General features: G+C 45.5%; 1 protein-coding gene and 1 long non-coding RNA gene across 5 annotated transcripts in view; one reads left to right on the top strand and one right to left on the bottom strand.

The window, feature by feature from the left end:
* Positions 1-315: 315 nt before the first annotated feature.
* On the top strand, positions 316-5466 carry LOC141741361 (uncharacterized). Of its 4 annotated transcripts, none has more exons than XR_012586354.1 (5): positions 316-532; positions 1444-1675; positions 2806-3921; positions 4519-4644; positions 5174-5466. It is a non-coding gene; the product is annotated as an uncharacterized LOC141741361 (long non-coding RNA). The 4 variants fall into 4 exon arrangements; XR_012586356.1 differs by having other exon boundaries at positions 3798-3921; XR_012586355.1 differs by lacking the exon at positions 2806-3921 and having other exon boundaries at positions 1433-1675.
* A 2693-nt stretch (positions 5467-8159) lies between these two features.
* The window catches only part of LOC141741363 (uncharacterized), a 34161-nt gene continuing 25732 nt past the window's right edge, over positions 8160-16588 (bottom strand). Inside the window, exons 8-11 of the mRNA XM_074581925.1 lie at positions 13685-13791; positions 12873-12995; positions 11159-11288; positions 8160-10411 (exon numbers count right to left, since the gene is read on the bottom strand). Of these exons, the coding sequence (XP_074438026.1) occupies positions 10356-10411; positions 11159-11288; positions 12873-12995; positions 13685-13791 (416 nt within the window). The 3' untranslated portion in view covers positions 8160-10355. The remainder of the gene's footprint in view (positions 10412-11158; positions 11289-12872; positions 12996-13684; positions 13792-16588) is intronic.

Below are 16588 nucleotides of genomic sequence, written 5' to 3' on the forward strand. Positions count from 1 at the left end.
GGGAGGGCGTACGCGTTGCCGCGGCAACAGGCGATTGGCGGCGCCGCGGGCCAATCGCGGCAGCCCTGTCGTTCACCTGCGGCGGCGGGGGCGGGGCTCACCTGAGGCGAGGCCCCGGGCCCGCCGCGCCCGCCATGTTGGGCCGAGCCACTTCTTCCCGCCGCAGCCTCGTCAGGGCCGGTGCCGCTCTGCATGGCCCCTGGCCGAGATCTCCCCACGCAGCGTGGGTGGAGGTTGGCCGGGGCGAAGAGCCGGCGCGCGATCTCCGAGCAGGCAGCCAGAATCCAGCGGGGAAAGCTGTGGTGTTATTCCAAGAAAAACCGGAGTGGGTGTCTCCTTATCAGAGCCCGAATTGGCCTGCTTTGAGATACTATTAACATCGCGTGGCTTTTGCTGAAATTCAGACAGTGCCGTAGAGGGCTTAATCGCCTAAACAGTTTTGCTATTCTTTTGCATTAATTCCTTGGGTCAAATTTTTAGCATGGTGTGTTACGTGATAAGAGGATAAGTGATAAGAGGGTAAACAGAAGAGGTGAGTCCAAAGAGGTGCTTTGCTTTACTTTTTTGTGACTCAAAGTCCAAGTTTGCAAGTATTATAATAATAATGCTTCATTAGTCCCACTGAAAATTGCAGGTGCTGCGAGATACATGTGTTAATTAGAAAGAACATGTATAAATCCAAGTGCTGCCTTCATACATGTATGTGGTAGGAGGTTGCCCCACCACTTGGACACCAGATCTCCTGTTCCCGTATGGAGCTGGAGCTATAAACTTCCTCTGATGCAAGGGCAGCCAGGGGTTTTTGCAGACCTGAGCTGTTGATGTAGACAGGCACACAGTTTATTGTAACCCAGCTGCAAGTATTTCCCTCTTGGCCCCGTACAGCCAATCTGCGATGCTCACAGAACTGTAAATATTTGCTGTGTGTATATACACCAAGATGTCAGTATTAATACTGAGGTTTTTTTTACTCTGAGCAATGAGAAGGTAATGAAGGTAACTGTACTTGTCCTTTTGATATATTCCAGATCTTACAATTAACACATTTTATTGTTTTAGCTACTTAGTCTATTTTTAAACATGAGCTGTTGCTGAGATGTTTGAAATTATTTACTTAATGGCTTTAAAACTGACCTTTTTATTTCCAATCCCCTGTGTTCCATAATTGGTGTTTTTCTTCCTTAGGGCATATTTCATTTTTGAATAAACATGTTTTAAGTGCTGCTAAGACTGCTCTAACGATGCTATTATAAACTATTGTTTGTTTCTTTAGTGCTCCTAATGTTCTGAGCCCTGTGCACAGATGCTTAATTATCAACACTCTGATTTAATGTAGCAAAACCGGACTAATTTTAATCAATATACACGCACGCAAGTAAATACATAAAAAAGGAATGCGCATTTTGTTGTAATCAGTCATTTAAAAAATCAGTTTTCTCACAGATGGCGCGTTGGGAAGCTTGAGCCAACTGTTTCTGCAGCATGCACGCCTGAATTGATTACATTGTTCCTGCCGAGTTGAGAGCGGCTCTCCCTCCTCTTGGTCAGTCCCTGGGTGAAAGAGGAATTCACAGGACCAGAGTGAGTCAGAAGGGAAAGCAGAAGCTTCTCGCTGGAGTTAGGCCATCCACTTGGAAACACCTAGATTCCATTCTCAATTCAAATGGTTTGCGAGGTTAGTGTTCCAACTAAGATCTTGCAGTCAGGCACTCTGCCTTCACTAGTATCACTGGCAGCTCTCATGTCAGGCTCAGATCTTCAGGGCTATTTTCATGGGATGAAAGAAATCTTAATTGAGTGCTCATATCTTTGTCAGCCAGGCTCAGAATAAAAATTGATGCGGTTCCCTTGAGCTTCACTGCTTGTTAGACCCTGCAGACAACAAAGATACTGGGAAGAATAATATGAATGTCATTTAACATCACAAAGCAGCTTTCCACAGCAGGATAGGCTGATGTGGAACTATCTAGTGGGCATAAAAAAACCTCTCCACTTTCTCCTCCCTTCAAAAAAAAAGAGGAAAGATTAAAAAGAGTATTTTGGGAATGATTGCATTGTTTCCTGTACTTGGGGGAAGAGAGAATAGGTTAATGATTTTAGCCCTACCCTCTGTGAATGATTCCGGTTCTTCCATGCCACAAGCAGCCCCGATGACCTCAGGCAAGACACTTCCATCTCTCTGAGCCTTAATTCTCTCCTTTTTTGCTAGTTCAGAGAGGATTTGTGAGGCTAAATGTATGAAAAATTCTGAAGGGCTCAGCTTACAGTCATGACAAGCCAAGAGCAAAATCTCAGAGAGACGGAGAGTACTGGTGATAAACTTTTCTTCACAAATAGCAGAAAGACCTTGACATTGCGGGAGCAAATCCTCCACTTCCACAACAGTAAAAGCATGAAAGCCCTACACTCATCTGCAAGCGAGAAGCAGCTGCAAAAGAACATTCAAATTCCTTTACCAGCATGACACTTAACTCCTTCCCTCTCAGCAGGTAGGGAGGGAAGGAGTTTAGATGTCACAGTGTTCCTCATTAGCCCAACTAGTTAGGTCTTTCAAAATCCATGTCTAGACAGGAGATTTGAACTTCTGTCATGGCAATGATTTATCAAACACAAATTATTAGTTATGAATAATCATTTTTGAAAATAATATAATAACACATGTGACAGCAAAACAGCTAGGATCACGTAAAAGACAGGCCAGGTTGCATTCTCCTTCAGCTTCTTCAAAAAATTAAGTTCAACCCCAGCAAGATGTCAAAACAATACAGCACTTAAGGCTGTTTATGCTGATTTTTGTAATTACAGAGTCTCTCCCTTTTGTGCCATTCTTCAGTCTAACCTTGGCTAAAAGCTGTTGGTTTAGACTCACGCTGTAATCGTGACTTCTCCTCTGCGTGCACTGAACTACTGCCAGGTTGCTTCTTATCAACGCTTATAAATACTTAAAGGATGGGTGTCAGGAGGATGAGGCCAGGCTCTTTTCAGTGGTGCCCAGGGACAGGACAAGAGGTAACGGGCACAGACTTGAGCATAGGAAGTTCCACCTAAACATGAGGAGTAACTTCTTTCCTTTGAGGCTGGCAGAGCCCTGGCACAGGCTGCCCAGAGAGGCGGTGGAGTCTCCGTCTCTGGAGACATTCCAACCCCGCCTGGACGCGTTCCTGTGCGACCTGCTCTGGGTGACCCTGCTCTGGCAGGGGGTTGGACTAGATGAACTCCAGAGGTCCCTTCCAACCCCCACCATTCTGTGATTCTGTGCTTATGAAAGATGAGGTGCTGTCTTACTTCAGCATTTGCTCTGTGTGTGTGTGAGGGGAAACGAACACACCATGAGCTGGTAATTGTACGTAACCTCCACAGGCAGAGTTCGTATCACTTCACAGTGAAAATATTGTCCTGTTTGGGGTTGGGGAAACTGAGGCACAGTGAGACGAACTGATTTGACCAACACCACAAAGGCTAGTGAAAGTAATAGGAACATCAAGCAAGTCTCCTGTCCAGTGGTCTCTTTGCCAGGGAATAAAAGGCGCAGTGCAGGACATGGAGCTCTTCCATCCCAAACGGAAGGCTCTTGACTGTGAGGGCGGTAACAAGCTACTTCTATCGTTTTTTTTCTATAACTTTATCTGTGTGTCTGCTACTCTGCATGATAAGATAAAAAAAAAAGGAGGAAGTGTGACTTTGCTTCTCAGACTTGGTTATTTTCCACACTGAACAATCATTTTAAATAAAAAAAAAAAAAAGAGCAAGGTTTTACAACATCCTAAAGAAACTGATGTACTGATGCCTTTACATAGATACAGCAGTATCTAACACCAGATCCCATCAACAACATTTAGAAAAATCAATAGAACTGGGGCAGAAGATGTGGAAAATATCTGGGCTGAGAGCATGGATTGGCTTTTTGCTTCCTTAAAAAAGGTAAGAATGTAGGGGAGTAAAAGCAGAAGCATTAACATATCAATGAGGGGAAAAAAAACCCTAAAATAAATTAGTCAGGAGGGAAACTTTCCTGTTGGTGACTCACACAGTGAAATCCTCCATATCCTGAAGTCAGCGTTAACAAATTTTACCAGCCTTTTTCTCCAAGATGGATTCTGCCAGAAGAAAACAAGCTAATCCAGAGATTCAGTGGTTTCTTGTAAAAGAGATAAGAAAGTAATAAAAATGTATCGCGATGAGTTTTGTGGTTATTGGATTTTACTTTTGTTTATTGAATTAATCAACATCACTTTAGGATTCTTAATGTAATGTTCCAAGCTTCTGTACTTTTTGTTCTAGCTGATTGCTGTCAACAATATGAATTACCTTTTACCAGCAAGGGTCAACCGAACTCAGTTCCAAACCTTTTAACTCGTAACAGATGGATCAGAAAGTCAGGGTTAGACAAGCAGCTAAAGTATGACAGAATGACGTAAAACTTGTATTAGCAGAAGACTGTGTTTCTGGGTTACTCGCTGTATGCTCAGGTCTTCTGAATATCAAACACTGAATAAAAATCCTTGTATTCATTTACAGAATCAAAATCTGCTGGACTTAAAGAGCCATGATTCATTTATATCAGCTTTCATACAGCTGAGGAGCTATAAAAATGTCTTAAAAATAACAGACAGCATTTTCCTCCATCTAACATGGCAAATTCAGGTATGTCGGTGCTTCCTCGTGACTAAAAATGGGTGCTGGAAACGGGAAATGTCCTGTACTTTCTGTCAGTCTCCTCCTCCCAGCCCTCAGCCTGGACTTGCCGCTCCATGAGTCTTGGCAGGGTGAACAGGAGGAGCCTGAGGACCTGACCATTACCTGCTCAGGGAAGAAGGAAGAGTTGCCTTCTAGTAATTGTCATTTCTTTACACTTTGGCTCTTTGAAAGGGTTTGCAGCTTGGGAAGTCAGCAAAGGTTTCAGCTGGTGCTGCCAGAAGTGCTTGATTAACTAATTTATCATGCGTGTCTGTAACTTAGCTTACCGTACTCAGAACCACCACCAAAGGGAAATAGTACACGGATACAGAAATCAAAGTTTGATGTAAACTCGAGTTTACCAAGTTTCTAGTAGTCTCTTGATGGGATGGTACAAGGGCCAGTTACTGTTGCAGTGGCTTTTTCCCAAGGCGGCACAGGGAGTTTGTTTCTGAGACCAATGCATTACTTTCAGTAATCACTTTTTTTTTCCCAGTAATTACTTTCATCCTTTCATCAGTACGGGAGGACGCGTCCTCTGTAGATGAGAACGTTTGCGGAGCTGAATGTCAGCGATGGCATATACCAGAAAGTTCAATTTGCCTTGAAAGAACCCCTGGGTCTGGTTGAATACGATCACAGAAGGACGACAAGATTTCCTACATCTGATCTTTGTAGCCCATGACTTAAAAGCCCACTCTCTTCACAAGGAGCCAGCTACCCTCGGAGCATTTCCAGTACTATGGAGAGGCCCGTGTTGTTAGCATAGTAAATAAATTATTTTCTGCCAAGCAATTAGCATGTCTACCTGATACTTGGCTCATGCAGGTATGTCAGCTGTGCCACTGAGCTGCAGATTGGGTGGAGCCTTGATAATTATAGATGATGACAACGATCAGTTACAGATAATTATGGAACAGCTGGCCAAATTCCTCTCTGCAGTTGCCCCACTTAACCCTGACGGCGTTACACCATGGTTGGAGCGTGAAGCGAAGGTTCAGCCTCTGTGTCTGCATGTTGCAGTCTGCCTGGGAGTAAACACAGCTTTGTAGGTCAGGAGTTCATCAATTACAGCGTCAACCACAGCTTAATGCCTGAGATGCTCAGGGACCCATCCCTTAGGGATATGGCCCTATTATTAGGGATAGAGCCAATCTTCCACCTCCAAAAGGCTTCCCACAAGAAAGAGCATCATTACAAAAATAGAGCAGACTGAGCTTAAGAGAAAGTTGAAACTTAAAGCAGTGTACTTCATCATTTGCAGCTGTAACGATTAATTGCTTGCTCCTAACCAGATCATAGATGTTTTCCCAGCCACACTTCATCCCACCTCCCATGCCGTGGCTGCACCAGAGGCTTGATTTCCATCCGCTGGACCATCTGCGGGTGCAGTGAGAGCTTTTGGCTGTTCCCAAGGCATGTGCCGCTCAAGCAATTAATAAGTTGCTTAAGGAAAAGGCAGGGGGAGCCAGCTGGATCTGGCCCATGACCTGTCCATTAGACCACACTGGGTTGATGAATGGCCAAAGACAGGCTACTCCAGATTTACCCTTCCAAGGGATAAGTTATACAGAGAATAAAAACATTCAGCTATGGCACAAGCAATGCTACAACCTGTTGGAGGGATGTTGAATCTCCTGTCTGAGGACTTGCACTAATCTCCAGCTAGTAAGGATCAGAGACTTAGGAGGATGAGCATATCAATCATAGAATCATAGAATTGTCTAGGTTGGAAGGGACCTTTAAGATTATCAAGTCCAACCAGCAACCTAACACTGCCAAAAACACCACTAAACCATGTCCCTGAGCACCATGTCTGCCCATCTTTTAAATACCTCCAGGGATGGCGATTCCACCCCTTGCCTGGCAAGCACATTTGTTTAACACTCCTGGTGCCAGAAGCAGGATAGCAGGCTGATGATTTGCGCAGAATGGTTAATTCTCGCAGAAGAGAAGGGGAGACATGTCTTAGAAGCATGGAAAGCAGGGAGTAGCCTGAACAAGCAGTGATGAAAGGAAGGGGAGTTTCATAATGGTCTCAAAGGTCTGCTTTTCAAAGGTGCTGGCCATCTGCAAAGACCATTTGTTAAGCTGAGCAATGGTTTTTCAGCCTCTCAGGACTAGGAAGTGAAAGAATGGAGGTTAACTGCAGCTGCTGAGGGCTTTGTGTTTTGGTTGGGTTGTTTTTCTTTAACCTCAGTCCTTTGACTGAGGAACCAGACCCTCAGCAGACCTTCCCATCCCTGACAGCCCCAGCAGCAGCAGCAGCGCTGGGGGATGTGGCGCAGAAAGGGTCCCGGCACTACTGCAGCCGCATCAACCAAACGGTACCCAACACCCAGCAGGGCGAGGGAGGTGATTCTCCCCCTCTACTCTGCTCTGGTGAGATCCCACCTGGAGTACTGCATCCAGCCCTGGAGGCCACAACGTAAGAAGCACATGGCCTGTTGGTGCAGGTCCAGAGGAGGCCACAAGGATGATCAGAGGGCTGGAGCACCTCTGCTGTGAAGACAGGCTGAGAGAGCTGGGGTGGTTCAGCCTGGAGAAGAGAAGGCTCCGGGGAAACCTTATAGCAGCCTGCCAGTACCTAAAGGGGGCTACAGGAAAGCTGGAGAGGGACTTTTTACAAGGGCATGTAGCGATAGGGCAAGGGGTAATGGCTTCACACTGGAAGGGGATAATCTAAAGATTAGATATTAGGAAGAAATATTTCACTCTGAGGGTGGTGAGACACTGGAACGGGTTGCTCAGAGAAGCTGTGGATGCCCCATCCCTGGAAGTGTTCAAGGCCAGGCTGGATGGGGCTTTGAGCAGCCTGGTCCAGTGGGAGGTGTCCCTGCCCATGGCAGGGGGGTTGGAACCAGATGATCTTTAAGGTCCCTTCCAACCCAAACCATTCTATGATTCTATACCCATCCTAACTAGCACGGTACTGATACAGCAGATGAGTCACACAAATGGTACATTGCCATCAAATTTGCCCTGAAGAGAGCTCTGCAATTATTTAGGAAAGCCTACGATCAACAGTATTTAGATGTAGGAGTGTATTTTCTTTGCCCTCATTAGAACGTGGTATTAGGTAAGGTGCTGCTATAAATTCCCAAGCCCATCTGTATTACAGTGATGACTTCCCATCTGTGAAACAGTGGAGCCAGAAGAAAAATACAGCTCTCCTCATACCGCTGATGTCAATAAGAGTGGTACTGATGAATCTGACAGGAAAACTGGGTCATATAGTTTGCTGCTGCTTGTCATCAGCACCACAGTCAACTTGTCAGTGTTACAGCTCTTGATTGTTCTTTTATCCCAACAACAGAAGAATGTCATGAGGATTTCCTAAACATAAAAGGGTTCAGATGGAGGAAATCTCTTAAAAAACCTTTACAGTACATCGAAAAAGCTTGAAAATGAAATGGTTTTATCCAAAAACAGGTGCTCTTGCGCACACACATACAAACTAATTAAATAACACTGCTCGTGAGTGCTGGGCATCGGGCAAAAGTTTTTATTTTTTATTATAAAAACAATGAACATTTGAAATACTGTAACACGTAGAAATAAAACATAATTACACAGACATCAAAAAGTTTGCAAGCAGATATAGAGAAAAAAGCAGAAGAAATCTGGAGTCTACCACCCTTGTCAGCTTCTCTTTATCTCCTTCATTCTTTTTTTTTCTTTTTTTTTTCTTTTTTTTTCTTTTTTTGATCACAGAGGTTATCTTCAATGCTAAACAAAGACCTTGGGCAACATCCTGGCCCCAATGAGGTCAATGGATGTTTTCCATTGGCTTCAGAGGTAGCAGAACTTCACTCATTACCCACGTACTCATTAACACATCTTCTAAAGCCTTGAACTTGCTGTACTTGTTTCTCCAGCGAGGCCGTGCATTTTCTTGTCAGGCATCTGCTCCAAACCTGTTACTTTCCAGATAAAAGCCCTTTGGTCTATTCAGTCAATTCATAAACTGCCCGTATTTCCCCTACGCTGAGACACAAACACCAAGGCGTGCAGATTCTAGACAGTGGGCTGCCAAGTGGCAGCAGTTAAAGATTAGCCCTCACCTGCCTGAAACAATCCTGCCGTGCTAAACGTCAGGGCGCACTGTACAGCTGGCTACCCCAAAACCCACCGCACGGGAGAGCTGCCCTTTAACGTATAGTAGCCAAACTCCAAACACAAATACGCTGCTGCAATTAATTGCTTCTCTGAAGGACGCGGCTGCTCTGACAGCCGTGCAACAGATGAAGGCTCTCAGGTAAAAGCGCTGAGCTGCAGGTAACGCTCAGACAAGCCACCATCGGAGACTGGGTGGCTGCGATGGCAGAAGCACCGAGCGCATCTGGCTCGGTGATGCAAACAGGAGTGCCGCTGTAGGGGTGTAAAGCCATTAACAGCCCTCGTTACTCAATGTCCTGCGTGAAATTGAGTTTCACGGCATCAGTTTGCATGGACATGCAAACTGTTAACATGCATCTGTAAGGTAATCTGCCCATACAACCTCCAAAGGCACAAAGTCGAATGCAGACGGAGAGTTGACAACCGTTATCTCATCCTTCCAGGCAGCACTTCTAGGATGGGTCAGGTGGAGGCACAGCCTCAGCACCACCTAAGAAACCCTCACAGCTACCACCAGAGCTGCAGCTCCTCCAGGGATAAAGGGCTTCAGCTTTTAGTGGTGTCAGCTCAGCGCTATTTATAAACCACAGTATTCGACTTTGATGCGGTCCCTCCTCCATACTATAAGCCCTCCAACAACGAGAAATACCCACTCTTTAAGAAATACTAAAATGACATTTTTAAAAATTTCATTCACAATATTTAAGTAACAAAATGATAAAAACTTCCAAACATCAGAGTAAGAAAAATGATTTCAAAAAGTTACTTCGGTCTATTATAAGTACAAATGCAACATGCTTTGGACATACAGACTTTAAACTTTAGCCCATGAAATCTGAGGAGATTTCTCTCTCATGAAATCTGAGGAGAAAAAAAAGGGTTTAGACCATCTTTCCAAATGAGTTTAAGATCTCCTCTAGAACTTCTCCCTTGTGGAGCAAGCCAGCCTGATGTGGGGTGAAAAGTATAAATATGGCAAGGTATGAGGCAAAAGTCTGACTGTAGCAGCCAAGAACGCTTTAAAAGATTTAGAAGGTTGGAGAATGATCCACGTTGTTCTCCCTTGGTCTCTGAACAGTGCTTCCTTCTGGGCATTAGTAGCCAGTCGATGAGCATTGCTGCAAAAATGCCAGAGACCAGCTGGTGGATCCTCCATGGAACCGAAGTACAATCACGGTCAGGTACATCCCGACCATTTCTACACTGGCGTATAACAGTACAAGCTGACAAACAACGTGACAGTGAAAAACTGAAAGGACTTAATGCAACCAGTCAAAACCCATTCAACAGCTTTTAATCAAGGGCAGCGGTTTGTAACGAAGAGCCGCTCTGTTCCACCGCCCCCTCCTGTGCACAGCGTGCTCATTCTCTCCCGTCTCTCACACACTCACGCTCTGTGGCTCTCTCGCCACTCCTCTCCTCCTCCTCTTCTCGCTGGGAGGTCTCCTGGAGCCTCTCTTGACTTTGGGCTCAGCGCGGCATGGCAGAAAGCAGAATCCTTGCAGCTTGTCGGCACGCCTGCCCCTTTGGGTTGTCACTCCAGCATCTGCACAGCTCCCTCAAGTCTCCTTCTTCATTTTCTTCCTCTTCCTCCTCTCCTTTTTCCCAGGTACACCTGCCATACAAACAACAGGCGCCAGTGCACAAACCTTCCACGTGCAATCACGTCCCTGGGAATTGGTGGCTTTTCATAGAATCATAAAATTGTCTAGGTCAGAAGATCTTTACAATCATCAAGTCCAACCACTAACATAACTCTGACAAAAACCACCACTTAACCATGTCCCTCAGCACCACATCTACCCATCTTTCAAATACCTCCAGGGATGATGATTCCACCACCTCCCTGGGCAGCCTGTTCCAATGCTTGACAACCCTTTCGGTGTAGAAATTTTTCCTAATATCTAATATAAACCTTCCCTGGCGCAACTTGAGGTCATTTCCTCTCATCCTATCGCTTGTTACTTGGGAGAAGAGACCGACCCCCACCTCTCTACACCCTCCTTTCAGGTAGTTGTAGAGAGCGATAAGGTCTCCCCTCAGCCTCCTTTTCTCCAGGCTGAACACCCCCAGCTCCCTCAGCCGCTCCTTGTAAGACTTGTTTTCCAGACCCCTCACCAGCTTCGTTGCCCTTCTCTGGACCCACTCCAGCACCTCAAGGTCTTTCCTCAGTCTTTCACCAGAAGAAGGGTATTTTTGGGTTCTTAGATGTGTTTTGCAAGGGCTACCTACTTACAAGGGGAATCCAAAGTCACAGGGAGGGCTCTGAATGTTTTTAGTGGGCTCCAACTCACACATACATTTGCTTCCGTTTCACATTTAAAAGCGCTGTGCAATCAGATGTGCAAAAACAATCACTTACCATTATTGGGTGAATTATTAGCAACGTCCAAGGATTTCCTGAAGGAAGCACAGACTGCATCACTGCTATGTTCTGTAGATACCAAGTCCCTTGGGCCTTCTTCCATTCTTGTTTCCAAACCTGGCTGGGGCTTAATTGAAACAATATGCTTCACTAAGCATACGAGTTCAACAAAGCACATGCGAGTACAAAATATGAGAGCAAATGCCGTTATTGGAGGGAATTAGGGTATTTAAAGAAACTGCAGGACAAATTAGTTTTTAAATGGTTAGAATATTCTGGCATGTCATCCACCTACCTCCTGTTTATTTGTTTTAGAAGGGATTAGAGTATTGAAATTGTCTTTCATTACCATCTTTCCCCTTGTTTTCCCCCGTGAATAGAACAGCAAGATATACTGAGGTGAAGATACGGTAATTGGATAGTGAGATTGAAGACGAAGATGCGCCCACAGTCCACAGAAACACTGGCAGTAGCACACGGAGTTTGATGACCGATGTTGTATATCTGGTTTCATAAGTAATTTCATTTTTTTCTGTCCATCTCCAAAGGATGAGCTTGCACAGCAGCCGTCACTGGCATTTGGGGCTGACGTGCAGCACAAACTCCTTCTGGCCCATCATCAACGTGCCAGAAGAAACAATGCCGTCCTGAGGAGTCTGAACGGCACTACTAAGATTATTCATTAAGGTACATACAAAGCTAAAGCAACTAATTGGATGTGCAAGAGAGAGAGAGAGTGGCCTGGCAGCACTCCGGTAACTGACGGGTTGTCCTAATGGCCATGTGGATCGCGGTCAGTGAGTTAGTTAAAAGCTTTTCCCTTAAAATGGGAGCACCAGGAGTTCAGGGAGCAAAATTGTCCCAAGGATCAGGAGAGACCACAGTGGGCGCAAGGGGAAGGCAAACGATACCACACAGCCGTACGAGGCCAGAGCAACATATTCAGTGACAAGTGAATGAAAAACAATTAGGACATTTTGGGGGGTCCCCCCGCTCCCGCTTCTCATTTCACTGAGCAGTAAGGACATCACAGCCAAGGACTGCTCCAAAACCCAGTCAACACTCTGCTCCTTTGTACTTCCCATCCCAAATGGGCTGAGATTTTCCACAGCCTTTCTCTCTTGCACTCTGAGATACATTTCTCTCAAGAAGCTTTTCACTGGTATAACATCGGTCTCACTTTATCTTCACTGGCTTTTGGGAACCACTTTTGCATTACTCTTAATATCTCCAGGTGACCTTCTGCCACAGGTAAAACACAGCTCAGTGGTATGCTAAACTTGGAGTGCGTTTGCCTGAGAAAGCATTTTTCCTTCCACGATTAAAGCCATTTGCTCCTCTCTGCATTGCAAAATCAAACTGGTTTGTAAGTATGTTAGGGAATACCATGTTGCAAAAATCCAGTGGTCACTGTGCTCACCCTTCTTTTATGGGAGGGCAGGGAGAGGGGAAGGGGAAAGGGGAAAAGGAAAAAAAAAAAGAAAAAAAGAAAAAAAGAAAAAAAGAAAAGAGAAAAGAAAAAAGAAAAAAAGAAAAAAAAAAAAGAAAAAAGAAACAAAGAAAAAAGAAAAAAGGAAAAAAGAAAAAAGGAAAAAAGAAAAAAAGAAAAAAGAAAAAAGTCCCCCCTTAGGTCACATCATCCTAATGGAGAAGACACCCCCTCTCTGCTCTTGGAAAACCAGATGCTACTCTGGGAATACGAAATACTCACATGCCTCAGTCCCACTCCACCCCTTGCTTCCTTCACTTCAATTTTCTTCTTCTTCTTCTGCTGCGTTTTGCTTTTCAGTCTGGAAAGGCAGAAAGGAATGCCTGCCTTGCCTTTTGGCAAATCCTGAAAACACCAGAGATCTTGTAAGAGGAGGCCTGGGATGGCTGATGCATGTTTTTTTCAGGAAAACCGATGACCTCCAGGAGTGTACAAGCAGGGTGTCTCTCTGGATAAGGCACACACCTCGGCTTCAGCCAGCGGTTTGCAAAAAGCTCAGCACGCTCTTCCTGCTGCTGTCAAAGAGGGACATTTCCCTGGGCTTCTAGAAAGTATTTCAACAGCAAGCTTTCTGCTTCTATCTCCCCGCCCAAGCTACCACTGTATCACTATCAGCAAACCTGAAATAAATACATGTAAATAAATACATGTAAATAAATACATCCCAGCTGGGATGGTGGGAAGGCTGGTGTCAGCTGTGGGCTCTACATAGGTATTCAGGAGGGTCAGTGGCAGTAGAAAGAGCTCATTCACGCAGGGTGGCACATACCTCAGGACAGCAATGCCATCCAGATGATGAACTACCAGAACCAGCCAATTCCTCCAACCCATCTCACATGTCCAGCAAGTGTTTCCCCAGCTCCAGCTATCTCAGACAGGTCAGGGGTGTGACCACACCAAGCGCCTCCTCCCAGCATGAGAAAGCCCCCACAACTGAAGAAGTCCAGCTCTAGGGCTGGACTGGACACCCCAGTCTGGCTGAGACTGGCCCCAGTGGAGCAGGTCTTCCTCGGTCACCAACGCCGCTGCCTCACCTTCTCCTTCTCCTCCCCTGCCTGATGCTCCTCATGTCCTGTCCAATTTCCCCACTCTTCCGTGGGAGCCTTCCAGTCGGAGTCTAGGTCAATCGCTGAAGGATCATCTGTTAAGAACAAGCATACGAGTGAGTTACCTTCAAATCCATACTGCTTCCCCGGCTCATGCTGGTAATGCAAACACTGCAAAGAATATCTGCCATCTTCCTGCTTGCCGATGGGATGTCTGGGTGCGCATGTATGCACCAGCGTCTTAAACATATTTAAAAGAAGAATCCATTGACTGCTAATTCGCAATTAGTGACTGCACTCTTCAGGGCAGGAGGAAAATTAAAGAAGGGCAGAAAAACACATGGAGGAACCAAAGCCCTTCCAGCCTGCGCTTCAGTAAAACAAGCTTTATAAAACTAATAGCATTTTCTTTTCATTTCATTGATAAGGATTCAGGCGTATCCAGAAACACTGGCAGAGGCAGCAGGCTCTTCCCCTCATTGCAACACACCATCCTCAGGGCAATTATTTGTATGGAAAAGTCATGTTAGCAAAGGATTTGTGCATTTGTTAATGCTCTCATTGGCTGTTCTTTCCCATTAAAAAATAGTACCGAATGCATTTTTGACGTCATCTTCCTCTTCCATTTCCTTTTCTTGAATGTAAGCCAGACAGGCACCATCACAGCACAGATGTCCAAAGCTCCTTAACATGCAACTCTAAATATGCCTGAAATAGGTAACACCTACCCTGCATCGAATCTGATCATTTCATGGGGGCTAGGCAGAAAACGTTCGAAAATCTTTTAGGTTTCTGCATGTGCCAGCATCTGGTCCCTTTGAAAATCTGGCCACGAGCCCTCAGCTGCCTCTCCACAAAGCACTGGCAAAGGATCCGCGGGCAAGAAGGCAAAACAGACCAGTCTAATTCCTTTGCCCAAACTGAATGAGGTGCAAAAAAGCAGATAAATCAGCATAAGATGTTGAAAGGACTACTCGATTATTTTTTAATGCTCTGAATGTAACAATCTTAAGTCTTATCCTAACAGGAAGAAAGACTTTCAAAACACAACATATAATAATAACTCTTAGCTGATCACGTCTCTTAAAATAAAAACAAATATAAAAAAATCCCAGGCTGGATGGAAAAACTCTAGTTGAAGCAGGGCCAAACCCAAAAGCATGCTGGGGATGATAAAAAACTGTTTCCAAAAAGTTCCTCTGTCCAGTTTGCTGCCAAATGTTATAAACATGATTATAAACATTGCTCAAGTTTCTCAGTTTCAAATTCATGCCCTGTACGTAGGCAGTATTTCTTTCCTTCTTCAAAAGGAACAGGAACAAGTATTTTCTAATGTATTCCCCCCCAAAAAAATCCAGTCTGAGTATTTTAGGCAAATGAATGCATCTTGATTTGAGAGATGCAAAATATACATGAATGGCTTAGATGTCTGAAGAACAGTTTGTGTAGGCTGCAGCATGGGATTACACCACCAAAAAGCTTCTCCTGCTTCTCCCCAGTTAGGTTACACGAGGGTCTGGTGTACAACTTCTGGAGGATTTAGCTGTTGTGGTTGAAGGCAATCCCAACCTGTGTCCTCCACCCCATAGCTAGGCCAGAAGGTACATCGGGGTGAGGACGCAGCAAGTCCCAGCCCCACAGCCCGTGCCTGCACGCTCTGCCTCCGCACTGATACACCACGAGCGTGCCGTGGCAGCAAAAAATATAGGCAAAACCGTCTGCTAGACAGGAGGCAAATTCTGGCTACCAGGAGGGTGCACAGCATGGCACGGGGTCTGGTGAAATGCCACCGAGTCTTCAGGAACGAGAGTCCCTCCTGAGCTGCAGGGCAGCAGCTCTGCCGGTGGATGCTCCTGTGGGTGTGCAAGAAGAACGGACTGTAACTCAAGGAAGGCACGCTGGAAGCCAAGATTATGTTTTTCACTTCCAATCTCTTAAGCAGTATGTTTATGTACTTATTTTTAAGCATGCAAATAGTTTTAATGGCTACATTCCTGCCATGGGCTTACGTTCAGGCTTCGCCCTCACCACGCGGGCAGGCACGAAGCTCGGCCAGGCAGCGGTGGCTCTGCCTCTTCTCAGAATTACTCTTCCCAAAGCATTATGTCCCAGGGGTGTTTAAAATCAACTCAGAGTAAAATCAAGCGCAATGTAAGATTCTTTACAATTTGCTGGATTTGATGGGAAAATAGGATTAAATGTACTTATCCTAGAGCTCTGGTTTAAAAGCTCTCCTGTTGCGTGGCGTGTTTCCCTTCCAGCTACAGTGACATCTCCTGGAATGGCTTTAAACTCTGAATAACCTCTAATATTTCTAAATCAGCAACTGGCCCTCCTTGGGTCACAACTTCTCTCACGGGCTAAAACTGTCATTCCTTCAGTAGGAGAAAAGCAGGACCACAAAAAGGGATGTGCCATGCAGCAGCTCCTGCGTCCTTGGTGGGTTTAGCACTAACGAAGGTGAACTCTCACAGTGCGTCTATAGACCAGCATCTTGATAATTCCATTTTCAGAAAAGCAGTGATGTTAAATGCCATTTTCCAACTAGATTCTTCACCCACCTCAGTCCCCCAGTAGCTCTACCCAAAGCTGTCCTTTTCTGTCCCCTGCTAGCAGCGAACAAGTCCCATTGGCAGCACGCATTTCGGGGCCAAGGTGATTTCCACATACCCCATGTCATGAAGATGCTTTAAGATCCTGAAGGACACTACTTTGAAGGTGTAAGATCCTGAAAGGCGCTGCTTTGAAGGTGTCTTCAGAAACCGAGGGAGGATGCCAGCACTTCTGCAGGCAGCAAGTCCATCCCAGCGCCAACCAGCCAGATGCCCTTGGTCCCCAACTGCCTGGACAACACCGGGGAGCAGCCGGCTGTGCCCTGGGAGGTGTCGGGGG

This window comes from Larus michahellis, chromosome 3 (genome assembly GCF_964199755.1).
Source record: "Larus michahellis chromosome 3, bLarMic1.1, whole genome shotgun sequence".
In the NCBI taxonomy this organism is placed as follows: domain Eukaryota; kingdom Metazoa; phylum Chordata; class Aves; order Charadriiformes; family Laridae; genus Larus; species Larus michahellis.